The following is a 15776-nucleotide window of genomic DNA, read 5'->3' on the forward strand; positions in this document are numbered from 1 at the left end:
TTTTTCTGCACGTCTTGAGCGTCTTTGTGAAGCTTCGGAACGACTTCCCTTCCCCATTCTTGAAAAATATCACGCACGGACCGGGGACAGGAGGACACACGGCGTGCTTACGTACGTTCGTGACGCGTCTGCTTTACGCGATGACGTTTGTTATGGGCTTCGCTGTGATGGCAGCCGTCGGTTGACATCCGAGCATTACTCAATGTATAAGTACTGTAAGTTAGCGGAACCCCCGGCGTATTAACGGAGAACACGTTCACGGCACACGCGCGTCACCGGGTTTGGAGAACGGTAAGTTCACGAGGCTACAGCGAACCGAGCCGAGGAGAGCCGAGGAGAGCCGAGCAGAGCCGAGTGTGTTTGTATCTGTCAGAGCGCTCCTCGCCTTTCATCTCTCTCGTGTCTTGTGCACGCGCTCATTCGTCCAGCGAGCTGGAGCTAGCCGGGGCTAGCCGGGGCTAGCCGGAGCTAGCCGGAGCTAGCCGACACAGCCTCTCACCTCGGAGCCCCCCCACTGTCCGGCTCGCGTTAGCTGTCGTGGCTAACAGACACCCTAGCTAGCTCATAGTGTCGGAGCTGCCGCTGCTGCTGCGAGCTAATGTTAACAGCCCCCCTTCCCCAGGCTCGTCCCGCCATGTCTGCTCGTATTCCTGCAAAGTGTGTACATGTTAGTGAACGTGAGACATCCCATTTCAGAAGCAGCTGAGTCTGGGAGCCATTGTGCACGAGCACATCCCACAGCTAGTATTACAGCTTTATATATTCCCATGGCCCTCCCTCCTCGCCTCCTATGCTCTGCTACATGCCAGTAACTTGTAACTTGTAACTTTTAGGGTTCATTCCCCCCCCCACCCCCCCACCCCCCCATGGTGAAGTGGCACTATGCCCGCAGCCACTGTCGATCACAATCAAAGAATATGTGAGGTTTGGGCCAACAACCTTGAGGAGGAGCTGAGGAGGATCCGACATGTCATCCGGAAATACAACTACATCGCCATGGTGAGCGTCACTTCAAAGAGGGGCCGCCCGGATCAGGCGGCTTTTCCTTTGTGATCAATGTGCCGTTGTCTGCCTTGGAACAGGACACGGAGTTTCCAGGCGTCGTCGCCAGACCGATCGGAGAGTTCAGGAGCAACGCCGACTATCAGTACCAGTTACTTCGCTGCAATGTGGACTTGCTCAAAATAATCCAGCTGGGCCTCACCTTTATGGACGAACAAGGGGACTATCCTCCGGGGACGTCGACGTGGCAGTTCAATTTTAAGTTTAATCTCACGTAAGATGATTTTCACCTCACGCATTTCATCCTGGACTAAATGTGTTTCTTTAAATGTTGTTGGAGGGTAGAATGTAGCAGCTCGTGAAATGTTGCCTATTTCTGGGTCATTAGATTAGATTAGAGATTAGATTATTCTCAGGGTGTAAATCCTTTCGCCCGTTTCTCATTTTATCTCAGGATCGCCTGGAGGATATTTGGAAAGGGGGATGAACTGGTCAGCATTTTATTGTCAACTGTCTCTGTTTTCTCCTAAAATGTTTGTAGCAGGTAGCTCATAAATTCGGAGGTTTATTGTAACAAAATGTCTCATAAATCTCGAAAAGTTGATGAAGTGGATATAGTTATGCATCATAGTTCAAAGTTCCTTTTGACTTTATACCTTATTGCTCTCCTAAAACTTCGGGAAGAGGAGAGGAGATTCTGACTGTATTGATCAGACACCCGAACGGGCGACGGCGTCTTTGATGCCCACCTTGACGCCCTTGATTTAATCTAAGGTTCTGTCTTGATGACAGGTTTTTTATTCAACTTTTGAAATGTAGGTAGAATACATCAATCACAAAAACAAACAATTAGACCGATGAAGACTGATGCCTTCATATAAACTGAATAAACCGCTCCGACTAAAATAACAACTGAGAGACCTGAACTTGTTCTGAACTCTGCCGCTCGCCATTTAGCCAGAACCAGAACCAGAACCAGAACCTCGCTACGGACCTGCCGCTCAGACACGGCTCTCATTCCTGCTGGACTGAAATGCTAACGGTGCGACGTGTGTTGTCCTCAGGGAGGACATGTATGCGCAGGACTCGATTGAGCTCCTGACCACGTCGGGGATTCAGTTCAAGAAGCACGAGGACGAAGGCATCGACACGCTGGACTTTGCGGAGCTGCTGATGACATCAGGCGTGGTTCTTTGTGACGGAGTCAAGTGGCTGTCTTTTCACAGGTATTCCGCTCCTCTGGGTATTTTGTTTCTAGGTAACTCGTGGTTTTCAGTAGAGCACAAACCTCTGCCCCGACCCAACAGTCGAGCCTTATCCTAATCCAGTGCTTCTCAATTATTTTCTGTCGCGCCCCCCCTAGGAAGAAAAAAACATTTCGCGCCCCCCCCCCCCCCCAAAAAAAACACTCTTGTATCCTTATTAACATACAAAGAAATATGAAAAAGAAAGAAATATAGATCAACTTACAACAAAGAATAACTTTATTACCATTTTTTTTAGTCTGCAACAGAAAGTGAGGATGCCAGGTCTTTCTTCTTCTCCCACCGTATATTGTTTACGACCGCTCTTCTTCTGCTAACAATCCCTGCGCGCACTCTGACAATCAGGGCACCACTGCCAACTACTGGAGTGGATGTGCAATTACACTTTACTCTCGTAAGGCAAAAAAACATTTTCTCTGCGGTCACAGGCGCCCCCCCTGACATCGCACCGCGCCCCCCTAGGGGGGCACGCCCCACCATTTGAGAACCACTGTCCTAATCTAATGATCAAAGCCATAATTCACCGAATTAACGCCTCACTGTAAAAATGTAATAATCTGGTGCGTACGAACATTTGAAAAGGCCGTGATCCTGTCCTTGATCCTCGTTTTGTTTTAGCAGAGTAGCAGCGACAGAAGCCTCCCGCCGCGGGCGCTTTAAAATCGAGGTCCAGTCACAAAGTGTTGCTGTTTTTGCAGCGGCTACGACTTCGGCTACCTGATCAAGATTCTGTCCAATGCGAATCTGCCCGAGGAGGAGGTGGACTTCTTTGAGATTCTTCGCTTGTACTTTCCGGTCATTTACGATGTCAAGTACCTCATGAAGAGCTGTAAAAACCTGAAGGTATTCTCCGCCTCGCTTCGCCGAGGCCTGCAGGCGCTACCCTGGCTAGAAGCGTAGCTCCTGAGCGGCTGTTCTGTGTTCAGGGTGGCCTGCAGGAAGTAGCTGAGCAGCTGGAGCTGGAGAGGATTGGTCCGCAGCATCAGGCTGGCTCTGACTCTTTACTCACAGGAATGGCTTTCTTTAAGATGAGAGAGGTAGGCTTCTGACGCTGGAGAGAGGAGATCCTCACAAAGCCCTGAGCGTTGCATTAAGCTGATTTGTTCATACGGATGTAATTTAAGCTGCTTCATTCTTAAGTTGACAGCTTGAAATGCATCAATGCCCGTAAACCACATGATGATGTTATAAGCATGTACCGCAAATTCCGGACTATAGAGCGCACCTGAATATAAGCCGCACCCAGTACATTTGTAGAGGAAAACCCATTTTATACATACATAAGCCGCAGGTGTTTACCGGTATATTGAATAAATGATCTTTACAAAGGCTTTATCGAAACACGGCTTGTGACAAAAATAAAAAATAATGGTAAACAGTAAAAAAAAAAAATGTTTGACTAACATCACATCAAGTGCCAAAAAAAACTTGCTAAGGGTACGATTCATAGTGAATAAAGCCAAAAAATTTAAGGACACGAGAAAAGCTAAACTTGGAGAGCATCGCCCCTCTCTTACAGTCTGACTGTTTTGGTTGTTTAAGTCGATTTAACCTGAACGGTAAACTAAAACGTTACGTTGTTTCACTTGACCCGTTCGGCAATTTTATTGGTTTAGTGAAAACGGGAAAAATTCATATATAAGCCGCGCCGGTATATAAAGCGCAAGGTTCATAGCATGGGAAAAAAGTTGCGGCTTATACTCCGGAATTTACGGTATTTGTGAGTGGTTCTAGGATGTCTCCTTGGTCTTCGCACTCTTTTTGTGTCCCACAGATGTTCTTTGAGGATCACATCGATGATGCAAAGTACTGCGGTCACTTGTACGGGCTGGGCTCCGGTTCGGCCTACGTCCAGAACGGAACGGGCAACGCTTACGAGGAGGAGGCGGCCAACAAGCAGCAGTCGTGATGTCACACCGGAGCTGTCCCGTCCTGCAGCTTGACGTGCACAATCGGTGCAAACACTAAAGCCAAGCTTTGACAAAGCCGGATGGCGACTAACGGAGGAAATCATTTTAGCAAGCTGCTACTCATAGGCTCTGCTCACCGTAGAGACGACAGAATGCGATGGTCATTAAAACCCCCACAGCTGTCCTCACACGGGCCCCTGCTGCCGGCTGCCGGTTTGTGAGTTTAGGCTTTTATTGCTACAAAAGCGGTGTAAAAGCGGCCTGGTTGGATTGTTTCCATTTGACATGCTCGAAAAGATGGGGATTTTAGTTTTCCTAAGACGTTCTGTAGAAACTGTTTTTGCACTTTAAAACTCGAATCTGATTTTATACGGAAAGCTGAAAGTATTTCTGCTGTCTCCTCTCATCATCGTTGCCTTTTTGCCTTCCAGTTTTACTTTGTGAACACGTAAGCCGCTGCTCGCGCCACAACCCCAGCCTTAATGATAGCTGCATAACTTTAAAAGCTTCTGTTTTTATTATTGTGCTGGTTACATGACGTTGCTTACGTTCCGCCCCGTCAGTGGATCTTAAGTATAATCATGAGAACGGAAGCACTGAGTGAGTCTTGTTTACATCCGCACCAAACATCTCATTGGAGTTGGTTTTCCCTTCTGTTCACACGAGGATGGTGTCAATAATGGCCCCAAATAAGGTCCAAGTCCCACTACGAGACGCCTTGAAGTAGCAAACCGGTGTCGTTTATAAGTGGCTGGGACGCTAGAACGGTTTTATATCTGAACGCACGGTTAGATCCAGTATGAACCAGATTCGTTGGAGGAATGGAGGAAATGAACACAATTTGAATTCAACCAAATTCAGCTGGAGACCCGACTGCAGGACACGCTGAGGCCATCTTGCATTACGCCGTCGAACGTAACGTTTATTTTTATTTTTATTGAATTTAAAGTTATATATTTTTTTTTAAAGAGTTGTAATAAAGATGAGACAACGTAGTCATTGCAAAAAACAAAAAGATAGTATTGCCTTTTAACAAGCACTTTCTGTTCTAGTGGAGTTAATTTATAGTTCTGGCCTCTTGAATGAATTCTTTTTTTGGGGGGGGGGGGGGTTCCCGTGCGTTCATGCTGCGTAGAACGGCTGCATGTATTAAAACGTTTGAATAAATGCCGTGTCGTGGATTAGAATGTCCATAAGGTGTGTGTGTGTTGGAATGTAGCCTCACCTCTTACTAACCTCCGAGCCCTGATAACCGAGACGCCTCCTCCTTTGAGCATCTTTCACGCTGTGACGGAGTAAAAGAAGAATATGCAATACACAAGAGGGTTGTTGTTGGATTATATTGTAAATAAAAGTTTGAAACTTTTCTACTATAAATTCCTCTGGGCCGTTAAATCTCTTCAGTGACTCAATATTCCTTTAAATATGCAACTGGATGAATGAATACGATATATAAATGCTACTACTGCTGCTTGTTCCGTGAGGAGTTGCCACGGCAACACTTCACCCTGCCCTTTGCATCGTCCTCCCCACCACCAGCCACTCTCATGTCCTCCCTCACTACGTCCATGCATCTTCTCCTGGGTCGACCTCTAGCCCTGTTCCCTGGCAGTTCCATCCTCAGCATCCTTCTACCGATATAGTCCCCGTCTCTCCTCTGGACATGTCCAAACCATCAAAGTCTGGTCTCTCTGACCTTGTCTCCAAAACGTCTAACCTTCACTGTCCCTCTTATTGTCTCATTTCTAATCCTGTCCAACCTGGTCACTCCCAAGGAGAACCTCAGCATCTTCATCTCCTCCACTTCTAGCTCCGCCTCCTGTCTTTTCCTCAGAGATGCTGTCTCTAAGCCGTCCATCGTGGCTGTCCTCACCACTGTCTCTAAGCCGTCCATCATGGCTGTCCTCACCACTGTCTCTAAACCGTCCATCGTGGCTGTCCTCACCACTGTCTCTAAGCCGTCCATCATGGCTGTCCTCACCGCTGTCTCTAAACCGTCCATCATGGCTGGCCTCGCCACTGTCTTGTAGTCCTTTCCATTCATCCTCGCTGATTCTTCACTTCCTTTCCACATTCTCTCCATCACTCTGCACTGTTGACCCGAGGTACCTGAAGTCCTCTACCTTCTTTATGTCCCCCCCCCCCCCAGGGACATTCTCATTTACATACATGTACTTTGTTTTAGCATATTTTATTAGGATAGGGTGTTACAGCTGTACCACATTTTTAACCATAAACACAGAAATAGAAAAATATAGATTGACACTGACTCACCAAGGAGCTTCTTTTCTTATTTTATTAAACAAGCGTACAGTCTTCCATCTTATTTTTAGTAGTTTCCAGCCCGTTGTGAGAACAGAATCCTTGGAGGGAGAAAGTAGCTGCAGCTGGAGCAAGGATTGTTTCTTTTCCTTTACACGGAGGATGCTTGTCTGGTTGGAGTAACACTTGACTTGGACTGAAGGCAGCCAGACAGCAGATATTTGGCAGAGGAGGACTCCAGGGTTTCAGAGACAGCGGCATCCTGACTCATGCTATGACAAGAGCCCATATCACCCCCCCCAGCAAAGAGAAGAAGGAGAACATCTTGTGGTTCAGTTCATGACAACAGGGCGTTTTTTTGTGTGTGTTGACATCCTGAGATGGGCGCATGCATCATTTGAACTTTGACTACATTCAATATGGTGCGTTGAAAAATCCCCCCCCCCCTCCTCAAAGTATATACTGTATATATATATAAAAAACTCTTTAACAGAAATAGAGGGATATCAATCAGATCACAATAACAACACTACCATGTGCAAACATTCGGTAAACTTAGCACATCCTGGAAAAAAATCAGAAGCGGCTCCAGGCTTCTGATTGGCTGCTGCTGAAGCTTCTTCATACGCAAACCAAAGAAAATGTCAAAGTGGGAAAGTAATATTACTTTCAGTCCCCTTGTTCTGAAGTCCAATGCTTTCACACTGCAGCAAAAATTGTTTAAAAAAAATAATAAAACAAATAATAATAATAGTGATGATAACAGTCATTCATATCCTCCAGATTGTGTGTGATGCCACTTCCTGGAAGCCTTTGCAGAAGCAGGGAAAACAATGAATACCGTCGACGTCGCCATCATGCCACGTTCTGACACCAACGCAGAGATGAGGCAGCACGAGCCTGTCGGGCGACTCAAAAAGGTCGTGACGTGTTTCACGCCTCGGCTGTTGGATGCTTTCATTTATCTTTACAAACATACATTTCATGGGTCGAAGGCGTTCCCTCCTTTCCTTTCCTTCTCCTTCTCCTACGCCTCATTCTCTGTGGTCATCCCTGCATTGCTGGCACCTGAACACACAACCAGGGATTATAATCCTCCTTCATCTGCAGGATTAAATATATGGATGGGTTTTTGCTCTTATGTGCAGGCAGGGGAAACCGCTTCAAGGAGCAAGAGGCGTGAACTAACCCTTGTCTTTGTCTGCTGCAGTGTCACTCTCTGTCCAGGAGAGGGCGGTGGTGAGCAGCCGACTCTGAGACTCCCTCAGCGGGTTGGATGGGAAGTGGCAGCCCTCTGCTGCCCTGGAAACACACACACACACACACACAGACACACACAGACACACACACACACACACACACAGACACACACAGACACACACACACACACGAGCAGCATGAGGCATCATTGATCTCGTGGGTTAAAAACCCGCGAGCTCACTTTCTTTCTGTTCTCTACTTGCTTTTACTTTTCTTTTGATCTTCTTTTTACTCACCCGCCGTCCACGGGGTTGGACCCAGTGGGTGACGAGGGCTGCTCGGGGTCCAGGTTCACCAGGCAGGTTGGGAAGGAGCAACCGTCCCCTAAACTTCAAAGCCAGCAGAAAATCAAATGTAATAAAGCTATTAAATGGGTGTAATATTATGCACATTATGAGAATTGTATGTCTGTCTAATAATATCAAAGTGAGTAATAGATACTAAATAAGTAGAGAACTGTCGACTGGTGATCAGGTTTTAAACTGTCTAGAACAGGGATGGGAAAACCTTTTGACTCGCGGGCCACAATGGGTTCTAAACTTTGACAGAGGGACGGGGCCAGGAACGGATGGATGGAGCGTTTGCATGAACTGATATAAATGGCATGTAAAAGTCATTACATGAAAGGGTTTGGCCTTTTCCAGGAAGCATTACAGGGAAATAAATGGAATTTATTGATTACATATCGTTGTGTGTTTGCAGTGTAAAAAGTGTAAAACATAACGACAATAAAAAGCTCGTCTTAAAAGGCAAAATGAATGAGGTTTAATGATAATAAAATGTAATTATATAATTTGGACAAGTTCGGCGGGCCGGATTAAAAAGCCGAAGGGGCCGCATATGGCCCCCGGGCCGTAGTTTGCCCATGCCTGGTCTAGTATAACACGGTATAGTCATCATAATAATGATCTTTGTTCTTCTTCTGAATATTAGATTTCTTTGACATTAATTGTTATGAATGTATGATCTCCACACATTCATTGGACGCCTTTTTATTTATTTTTTGGGTGTTTAAAAGACCTTACCTGGAGAACACAGGAATAGGCCAATATTTTAGCTCATCGCCAAAGACCTGATGGAAGTTCTTACTGAAGCCCAGACTGAACCCGTTCTTATCGGTGCCGTGGCGAAACACTGGTGAGCGCACCGCCTCTGAGAAGACACAGAGCGAGACAAAAAGGTCGTCTGACGTGAAGATGGGGGGGGGGGGGGGTCACCGAGCCAATGGCATGAATCTGAATGAATGCGTCTTTGTGGACGATGACATGCTGACCACAGACGGCGCCAGCGTGCGTGACTTCTCCTGCACATGCCGTTTCTGTTACTAAGCCTTGTGTCTGCACTGAAACACACGCCTCCGGATAATCTCCTCAACACACAGACAAAATGGGGAAACCACCTGGGGGGGGGGCTCACAGGTGAGGACGATGACTAGACGGTGGGGGGGAAACGCAACTCTCTTTGGACGTGAGCGCAAAGAGACAACAAAGAAGATGTGCTTGCTGTCCAGCAGCGGCTGAACGGAACCAAATGCACGCAGACACCTACCCAGAGTCGACCTGTTCTTACAGACAAGCCAGCAGTGATAGATGAAGAGTGAAGCCAGGCTGACGGAAAACATGGAGGCCGAGAAGAAGAGGAACAGGATGTGGAACTTGGCCTGGGTGTCTGGGAGTCCATTCTGAGGGCAAAATAGCAATCAGTCTAACCGCCCCAAAAACAGGAAGGACATGATGACGCCTTCGGTGCTTTCAGATTTGCATATCATTCTACAGGAGGCGATAACTGTTCTTTCTACGACGGCGTCGCTAGTCGATTGGCTCGTACCAGATATTCTTTCAGACGGAAATGCGCTCTACCTCCAGCCTTGTGAAAAAAGACCAAAACGTCATGCGTTTAACAAAGGGACACACGTTGACGTTCACATCCAACAGAGATGTTCTGCTCAGAAGCCAAAGCCACCATAACGGTCAATGGTTCCCATGGCGATGGGCGGGAAGGAGCTCACCGTCCAAAATGTAACGAAGTACCGAAGATCTGTGGCAGTTATGAAAAGGCAGTAGAGGAGAGAATACGCCAAGAACAGCATGAAGAACTTGTAGTTTGAGAATCCCACACAGTTGTTCACCCTGCAGCAAGAATCAGACGACACAAGCTCATCCAATGAAATCAAACGTGTTTTTGTTACAGTAGCTGCGTTTACACGGACACATTTAATCGGATTAAAAGACTGATCGGAATAAAAATGCTTCATGGACACACCCAAATCGGATTAGTCTGACCCGATCAAGATCAATCCGACCAAGATTTTATCCCGATCGAGAGGGGTGGTTTACACCGATTGATGATCCGATCAGGGCGCATGAAAACACTTCCTCCGATGTTTCGGTACAAGCCGTCTTTACTGCGCATGTCTGTGACGTCAGCTAAACGCGCTTCTGTTATTAGCTAGCTAAAGCAGAGCGAGCAAAAGACAGAACCGGTCAATATCTGAGACAAACATGTTAAAGGAGACATTAAAGGAGGAGAGTAACAGCGCAAACGGGGAAAACGCACGAAATAATGCTAGCAGAAAGGGGCGGAGCCATGTTTTGTTTACAACGGAAGTCGCTACGTCTCCTTCTTCTACCATTTCCGGTATATTTGGTATAAATTGCGCATGTCAAAATTATTTATTCAGTTCGAAAGTGTGATGCATGAACACGCAAGTCCTAATTGGATCAATGTTTTGTGCATCCGATCACAATTTTACTCCGAACTCTGATCGGATTAAAGAATAGCCCTTTTGTGCCTCCACGCTACGTGCGTTTAAAGGCCTTTGTTGATTCTGAAAAGGAAATCTCCCAAACAAGACGATGCCGACGCCGGTGTGTGAGTAGGTGCACGTCTCTGCCGTTACGTACCACGGGCAGTGGTGGTCCATCTTCAGGACGCACCTGCAACACAGCGGGGGGGGGGGGTCTCGTGTCAGAGTGAAGGGGAGATCTTACTGCCCCCCGAATGCGAGAGGCACGTCGCGCGGCCCTCGTGGAATGCGGGAGCAAAAGGCGGGCCTTACTTATCGCAGACGGAACAGTGGTGACATCGATCCGGCTTCAGCAGCTGGCAGCGGTCGCAGAAACGGATCGCTGAGGAGACACGTTCAGATCGGTCACACGGCTGGCGGCGGCGGCGGCTGTGAACACTCAGAGGTGAGCCGGTCTGGTGTGAGGGCCGCGTGCTGTACCTCCGGAGTTGGTGCGGGTGTAGATGGGCAGGCCCTTGGCTCTCCTCCTCAGGATCTCCTGCTGAGATTCTCCCCGGTCTTCACGCTCCAGCAGCTCCTTGTCAGTGCAAGGCAGGTGAAACTGTGCGGGGGGGGGGGGGGGCAGAGCACAGAGACGAACAATGCCTTGATTTATCCAGCAGCTCCGGTGTTCACGCACTTCTGTGATGGATCACACCGACGCCCTCACGGATCTAATGATCTTGTCTGACAAGCTACAGGCTGTGTTGTGAAGTCTGTTACTGTGAAGCCGCAGCTCGGTAGGCAGTCTGTCTGTCTGGGCAGAGCGGCGGTGTTAGCTCCAGACGCCCGCACAATTCACTGATACTGAAAGCAAATATCTCGGAGGGCAACAAACAGCAACGTCGTATTCATTACAATCTCAAAGCCTCGAGCGATCAGAGGTCAGAGGTCAAACGCTCACCTCCTTCAGTGGGTTCCTGGGCTTGGTGAAGATGGTCTGCCAGTACGCCCACACGAACATGATGAAGACGACATGGTACACCAGCAAGTACACGACTGCAAGCAGAGGAATAGAAAACGCACCATCGCTTATCAGCAGTGGTGCATAATGTAACTGTTCCCCCCCCCCCCCCCCATCTTAATTATTCACTCTAATAAGGCGCAGTGGGTCCGAGAGGAAACGTAAAAAAGAGGTTCAAAGAGACACTAGAAAAGAAACTGGACGAAAGCACAAACCTGCTCAGAGTGACAATGCTTCTCATGCTTAGCAGATTAGGATGCTAATATTGGCTAACCAGTGAGTAACCCAGCTAATGCTAATTTGAATAATGCTGTAAGTTTATGGACAAGAATAGAACATAAAAGAATAGAATAGAATAGAATAGAACAGAATAGAATAGAATAGAACAGAACATAAAAGAATAGAATAGAATAGAATAGAATAGAACATAACAGAATAGAATAGAATAGAATAGAATAGAACATAACAGAATAGAATAGAATAGAATAGAATAGAATAGAACAGAACCTAATAGAATAGAACAGAATAGAATAGAACATAACAGAATAGAATAGAATAGAATAGAACAGAACAGAACAGAACAGAACAGAACAGAATAGAATAGAATAGAATAGAATAGAATAGAATAGAATAGAACAGAACAGAACAGAACAGAACAGAACAGAACAGAACAGAACAGAACAGAACAGAACAGAACAGAATAGAATAGAACAGAACAGAACAGAACAGAACAGAATAGAATAGAATAGAATAGAATAGAATAGAATAGAATAGAACAGAACAGAACAGAACAGAACAGAACAGAATAGAATAGAACAGAACAGAACAGAACAGAACAGAACAGAACAGAACAGAACAGAATAGAATAGAATAGAATAGAATAGAACAGAACAGAACAGAACAGAACAGAACAGAACAGAACAGAACAGAATAGAATAGAATAGAATAGAATAGAATAGAATAGAATAGAATAGAATAGAACAGAACAGAATAGAATAGAATAGAATAGAATAGAATAGAATAGAAATACTTTATCCCAGATCTGGGAAGTTATTTTTGTTCCAGCGGCAGAAGACTTCAGTCATAGCAATGTAAGAATTGTTAATTGTTAACAATTTCTACTCTGATGGTCGGCGTCAAATGAAATCTCAAAGGACCGCTAAAGCGGGGGGGAGGGGGGGGGGCTCCCAAAGTGCAGGCCCGGTACCTGGTGTGGTCCAGAGATGAAATAAAATAGCCGTAATTGTTGTAAAATGTAAATCCCTATGAGTAAAAACAGTGCATCATAAACATGAGCAGGATTCGTGCTCTTCTGGATCTCATGTCCATCCGTCCAATCCGGCGTCTCGGTGCAACACTCACCCTTTTCTCCTGTGTCCTCGATGGATTCTGAAAAGTGAAGAGCAAGATGACAGAGTCAGGTCTGTGTCAGATATATAAATACATATAAAAGGTCAAACATGCTCTGGAGCAGCCGAGGTCGCCCTAGATCTGGAGGTCAACAAAGGGACAGTTAAACCTCCTCTACACTATTCCAGACGTCTGACATTGAATTCATATTAACGACGCCGTAAAACGGCGACTCTGAATCCCAGAATCAACATGCAGCACACTCCCAGTGAAACACGCTGCTGCGTGAGGGGCGCCCCCAGAGCCGCTGCTTGAAGACAGACACCCACTCACTCGATGCCCCCCCCCCCCCCCCCCCCACACACACACACACTCCCTCCCCAACGGCCCCTCGGTCGTTAAAAGAGCGTTTGATACCTGCTGGATGTGGGGTTTGACACTGTGTCACATTTGTCTGGATTATAAACAGCGATTAGTGGAACATACAAGATCATTCATCTGCAGCAATGAACCTGTGAAGCAGCAAACACACACACACACACGCATACACGCATACACACACACACACACACACAAACACACACACACACAAACGCACGCATACACACAGCAGGAAGTGAGGAAAGCACAGCCACGGAGCCAGGTTGAGGCGTGCAGCCAGAAATCCTGTGCATGCTGCTTTGCCAGCATAAAAGCCCAAGAGTCTGTCAGTAAAGCGCAAGTGTGTGTGTGTGTGTGTGTGTGTGTGTGTGTGTGTGTGTGTTTGTGTGTGTGTGTGCATGTGTGTGTGTGTGTGTGTGTGTGTGTGTTTGTGTGTGTGTGTGCATGTGTGTGTGTGTGTGTGCGTGTGCGTGTGTGAGATTGAGGGCAGAGATATGCATATTCATGTATCTATGAAGGTATTATAGTCGCTACATACGCTCCATTTCTCTTTGAATTCTTGCTACAACTATTTTTATTTACAAAAATAAGAAGCCCCCCCTCCCCCCCGGTCCTGGGGGGGGGGGGTAAGGACCAGCAGGATGGACCGTCCTCGCCGCTCTAACAGAAAGTGGGCCAACCACAGATTGCTTAGGGTGAATTATGCAAGCCAGACAATGGGATTAGTGAGCAGCTGACGGCGAGGTCTCAGCTGACGATGCGTTCACTGCCTCCGTCGGTCGGAGACTGTCCCGCTGCTGCTCTCCGTCTGTCCCCCCCCCATGTCACCTAAACGCATCACACAGTGTCTCGTTGAATACCGGACCCGCTGCTGCTCTCCGTCTGCCCCCCCCCCATGTCACCTAAACGCATCACACAGTGTCTGTTGAGTACCGGATGCAGAGGGAGAATGCTTTCTGACGTTCTATTGAATCTATTAAAACTTTGGACTGGGGGGGAAAAGCATCTCAAAAATATAAAGTAAAACGTACTATTATACTCTTCTAATATATAATAATAGAAACAATTATTGATTGTTGATTATTACATGAACTAGATAAGAACAAAATGCACTGGGACGAGGCAGCACATCTGGCTAAATGTGAAGAGGAGCACACTTGAAAAGGAGCATCCAGGTGATCAAAGCCTCCCTCCTCTGCCTCCTTCTGTTTGATCCGACCACAGTGCCTACATTTCATTCGACCTTTTGGACGGAGATGATTTCCTAGTGTGTGAAAGCTGTGGGAGACTCCACCAGAGACCCCCTCCCCCCCCCCCCCAAAAAAAAGCATCAGTCACTATCCAGGTCAAGCCCCCCCATCGTTCACCATCAGGACTTAGACAGACTCCACTCGTAAACACGCAGGCTGTTGGATGAATGGATGAAGGTGAGCTGCGTCCTGTTTTATTGTTAAACGTTACGGTGCGTCTCTTTGTCCTGTCTTCAAACCGCAAAGCGATGGAGGACACTTGTCCTCTGTCCATAGATCTATTGATCTACCTCTAGACTAACGATGAGAGTTCTGCCCCCCCCCCCCCCCCCAGAAATGTTGATTCTTTTGCACACATCTTATCTTTTGGAGCTTTGCTCTGATGATTATAGGAGGCGAGCTGAAGGCTGGGCTTCTATTCACAACATTATAACTAGTGTATAACCAGAGCAATGGGGGCGGAGTCATGTTCATGCTTTGGTCGGCTGGTCTTCCTCCTCAGATAACTCTTATGTCCCACTAAAACAACAACATAATTGTTGACACTATGACACCATATCCACGCACAAAAAAAAAAAGGGCACGGACAACAATCACATGCAGCATTTCCCCCCCCCTTCTCGCACGCGCACGCGCCTGCTCTCTGAGGCAGACGGCTGGATCTTACCCACGCAAAGCTGCAGGACGTAGGCGTAGTAGGACCACGCCACGAGGAGGACGATGAAGAGCACCGGGATCCAGTACAGGACTCTCCGACAGCCCTTCTTCACCCTACGCGAGCCCGACGGTGCCATCCTCGGGGACGGAGCGGATCATGTCTGGTGCGCAACCGAGTGTGACTCTCCCTGCGTGTGCGTGTGTGCGTGTGTGCGTGTGTGAGTGAGTGAGAGAGAGAGTGCGCGCCGTGCGTCTTGCTGTCACTGCATCGATGATCCGGCTCTGATCAGCCTAATCGGCAGCGCAGACGCTACATCCTCCCCGCCCGCCGCCGCTGCTGCCCCCGGTACGCACTACAGAAAGCATCAGGAGCGCCGGGACCCCCCCCCCTCGCCCCCCCCCCCGCCCTACAGGTTGCCATGACGTCCACGGGATGCTGCAAACCTGGCACATTTTTGTCACTACGAACAGAGGGGTTCAGCAAGTTCAATCTCGCGAGAGTTGGAAGGGGGGGGCACTTTCAGATCTTCCAGTCCTGCCTTGTACGTTTTACTCACAAATATAATTGGAAAAATGTGCTTGTAAACAACAATCAGCCTCGTATTTTTTGTTTTCTCAAAAGAAAATCAACGAACCTTCAAGCCTTAAAAGCATAAATGGCCGTTTTCTCTTCCACTTCTGCTCAGCTTT

General features: G+C 47.3%; 2 protein-coding genes across 2 annotated transcripts; one reads left to right on the forward strand and one right to left on the reverse strand.

Annotated features, from left to right (window-relative positions):
• Nucleotides 1-859: 859 nt before the first annotated feature.
• cnot7 (CCR4-NOT transcription complex, subunit 7) lies at nt 860-5560 on the forward strand. Its single transcript, XM_068740259.1, has 6 exons — nt 860-999; nt 1083-1276; nt 2067-2228; nt 2966-3110; nt 3194-3304; nt 4042-5560. The coding sequence occupies exons 1-6, from the start codon at nt 883-885 to the stop codon at nt 4174-4176; spliced, it is 864 nt and encodes a 287-aa protein (XP_068596360.1). The 5' UTR covers nt 860-882; the 3' UTR covers nt 4177-5560.
• Nucleotides 5561-7466: 1906 nt separating this feature from the next.
• zdhhc2 (zinc finger DHHC-type palmitoyltransferase 2) lies at nt 7467-15223 on the reverse strand. Its single transcript, XM_068740171.1, has 13 exons — nt 15097-15223; nt 12811-12837; nt 11389-11483; nt 10926-11046; nt 10758-10827; nt 10603-10635; nt 9708-9828; nt 9527-9565; nt 9248-9380; nt 8725-8851; nt 7936-8028; nt 7629-7741; nt 7467-7507 (listed from the first exon to the last, which is right to left on the reverse strand). The coding sequence occupies exons 1-13, from the start codon at nt 15221-15223 to the stop codon at nt 7467-7469; spliced, it is 1140 nt and encodes a 379-aa protein (XP_068596272.1).
• Between the last annotated feature and the right edge of the window lie 553 nt (nt 15224-15776).

The sequence above is a fragment of the Brachionichthys hirsutus genome, chromosome 6 (genome assembly GCF_040956055.1).
Source record: "Brachionichthys hirsutus isolate HB-005 chromosome 6, CSIRO-AGI_Bhir_v1, whole genome shotgun sequence".
Lineage (NCBI taxonomy): Eukaryota > Metazoa > Chordata > Actinopteri > Lophiiformes > Brachionichthyidae > Brachionichthys > Brachionichthys hirsutus.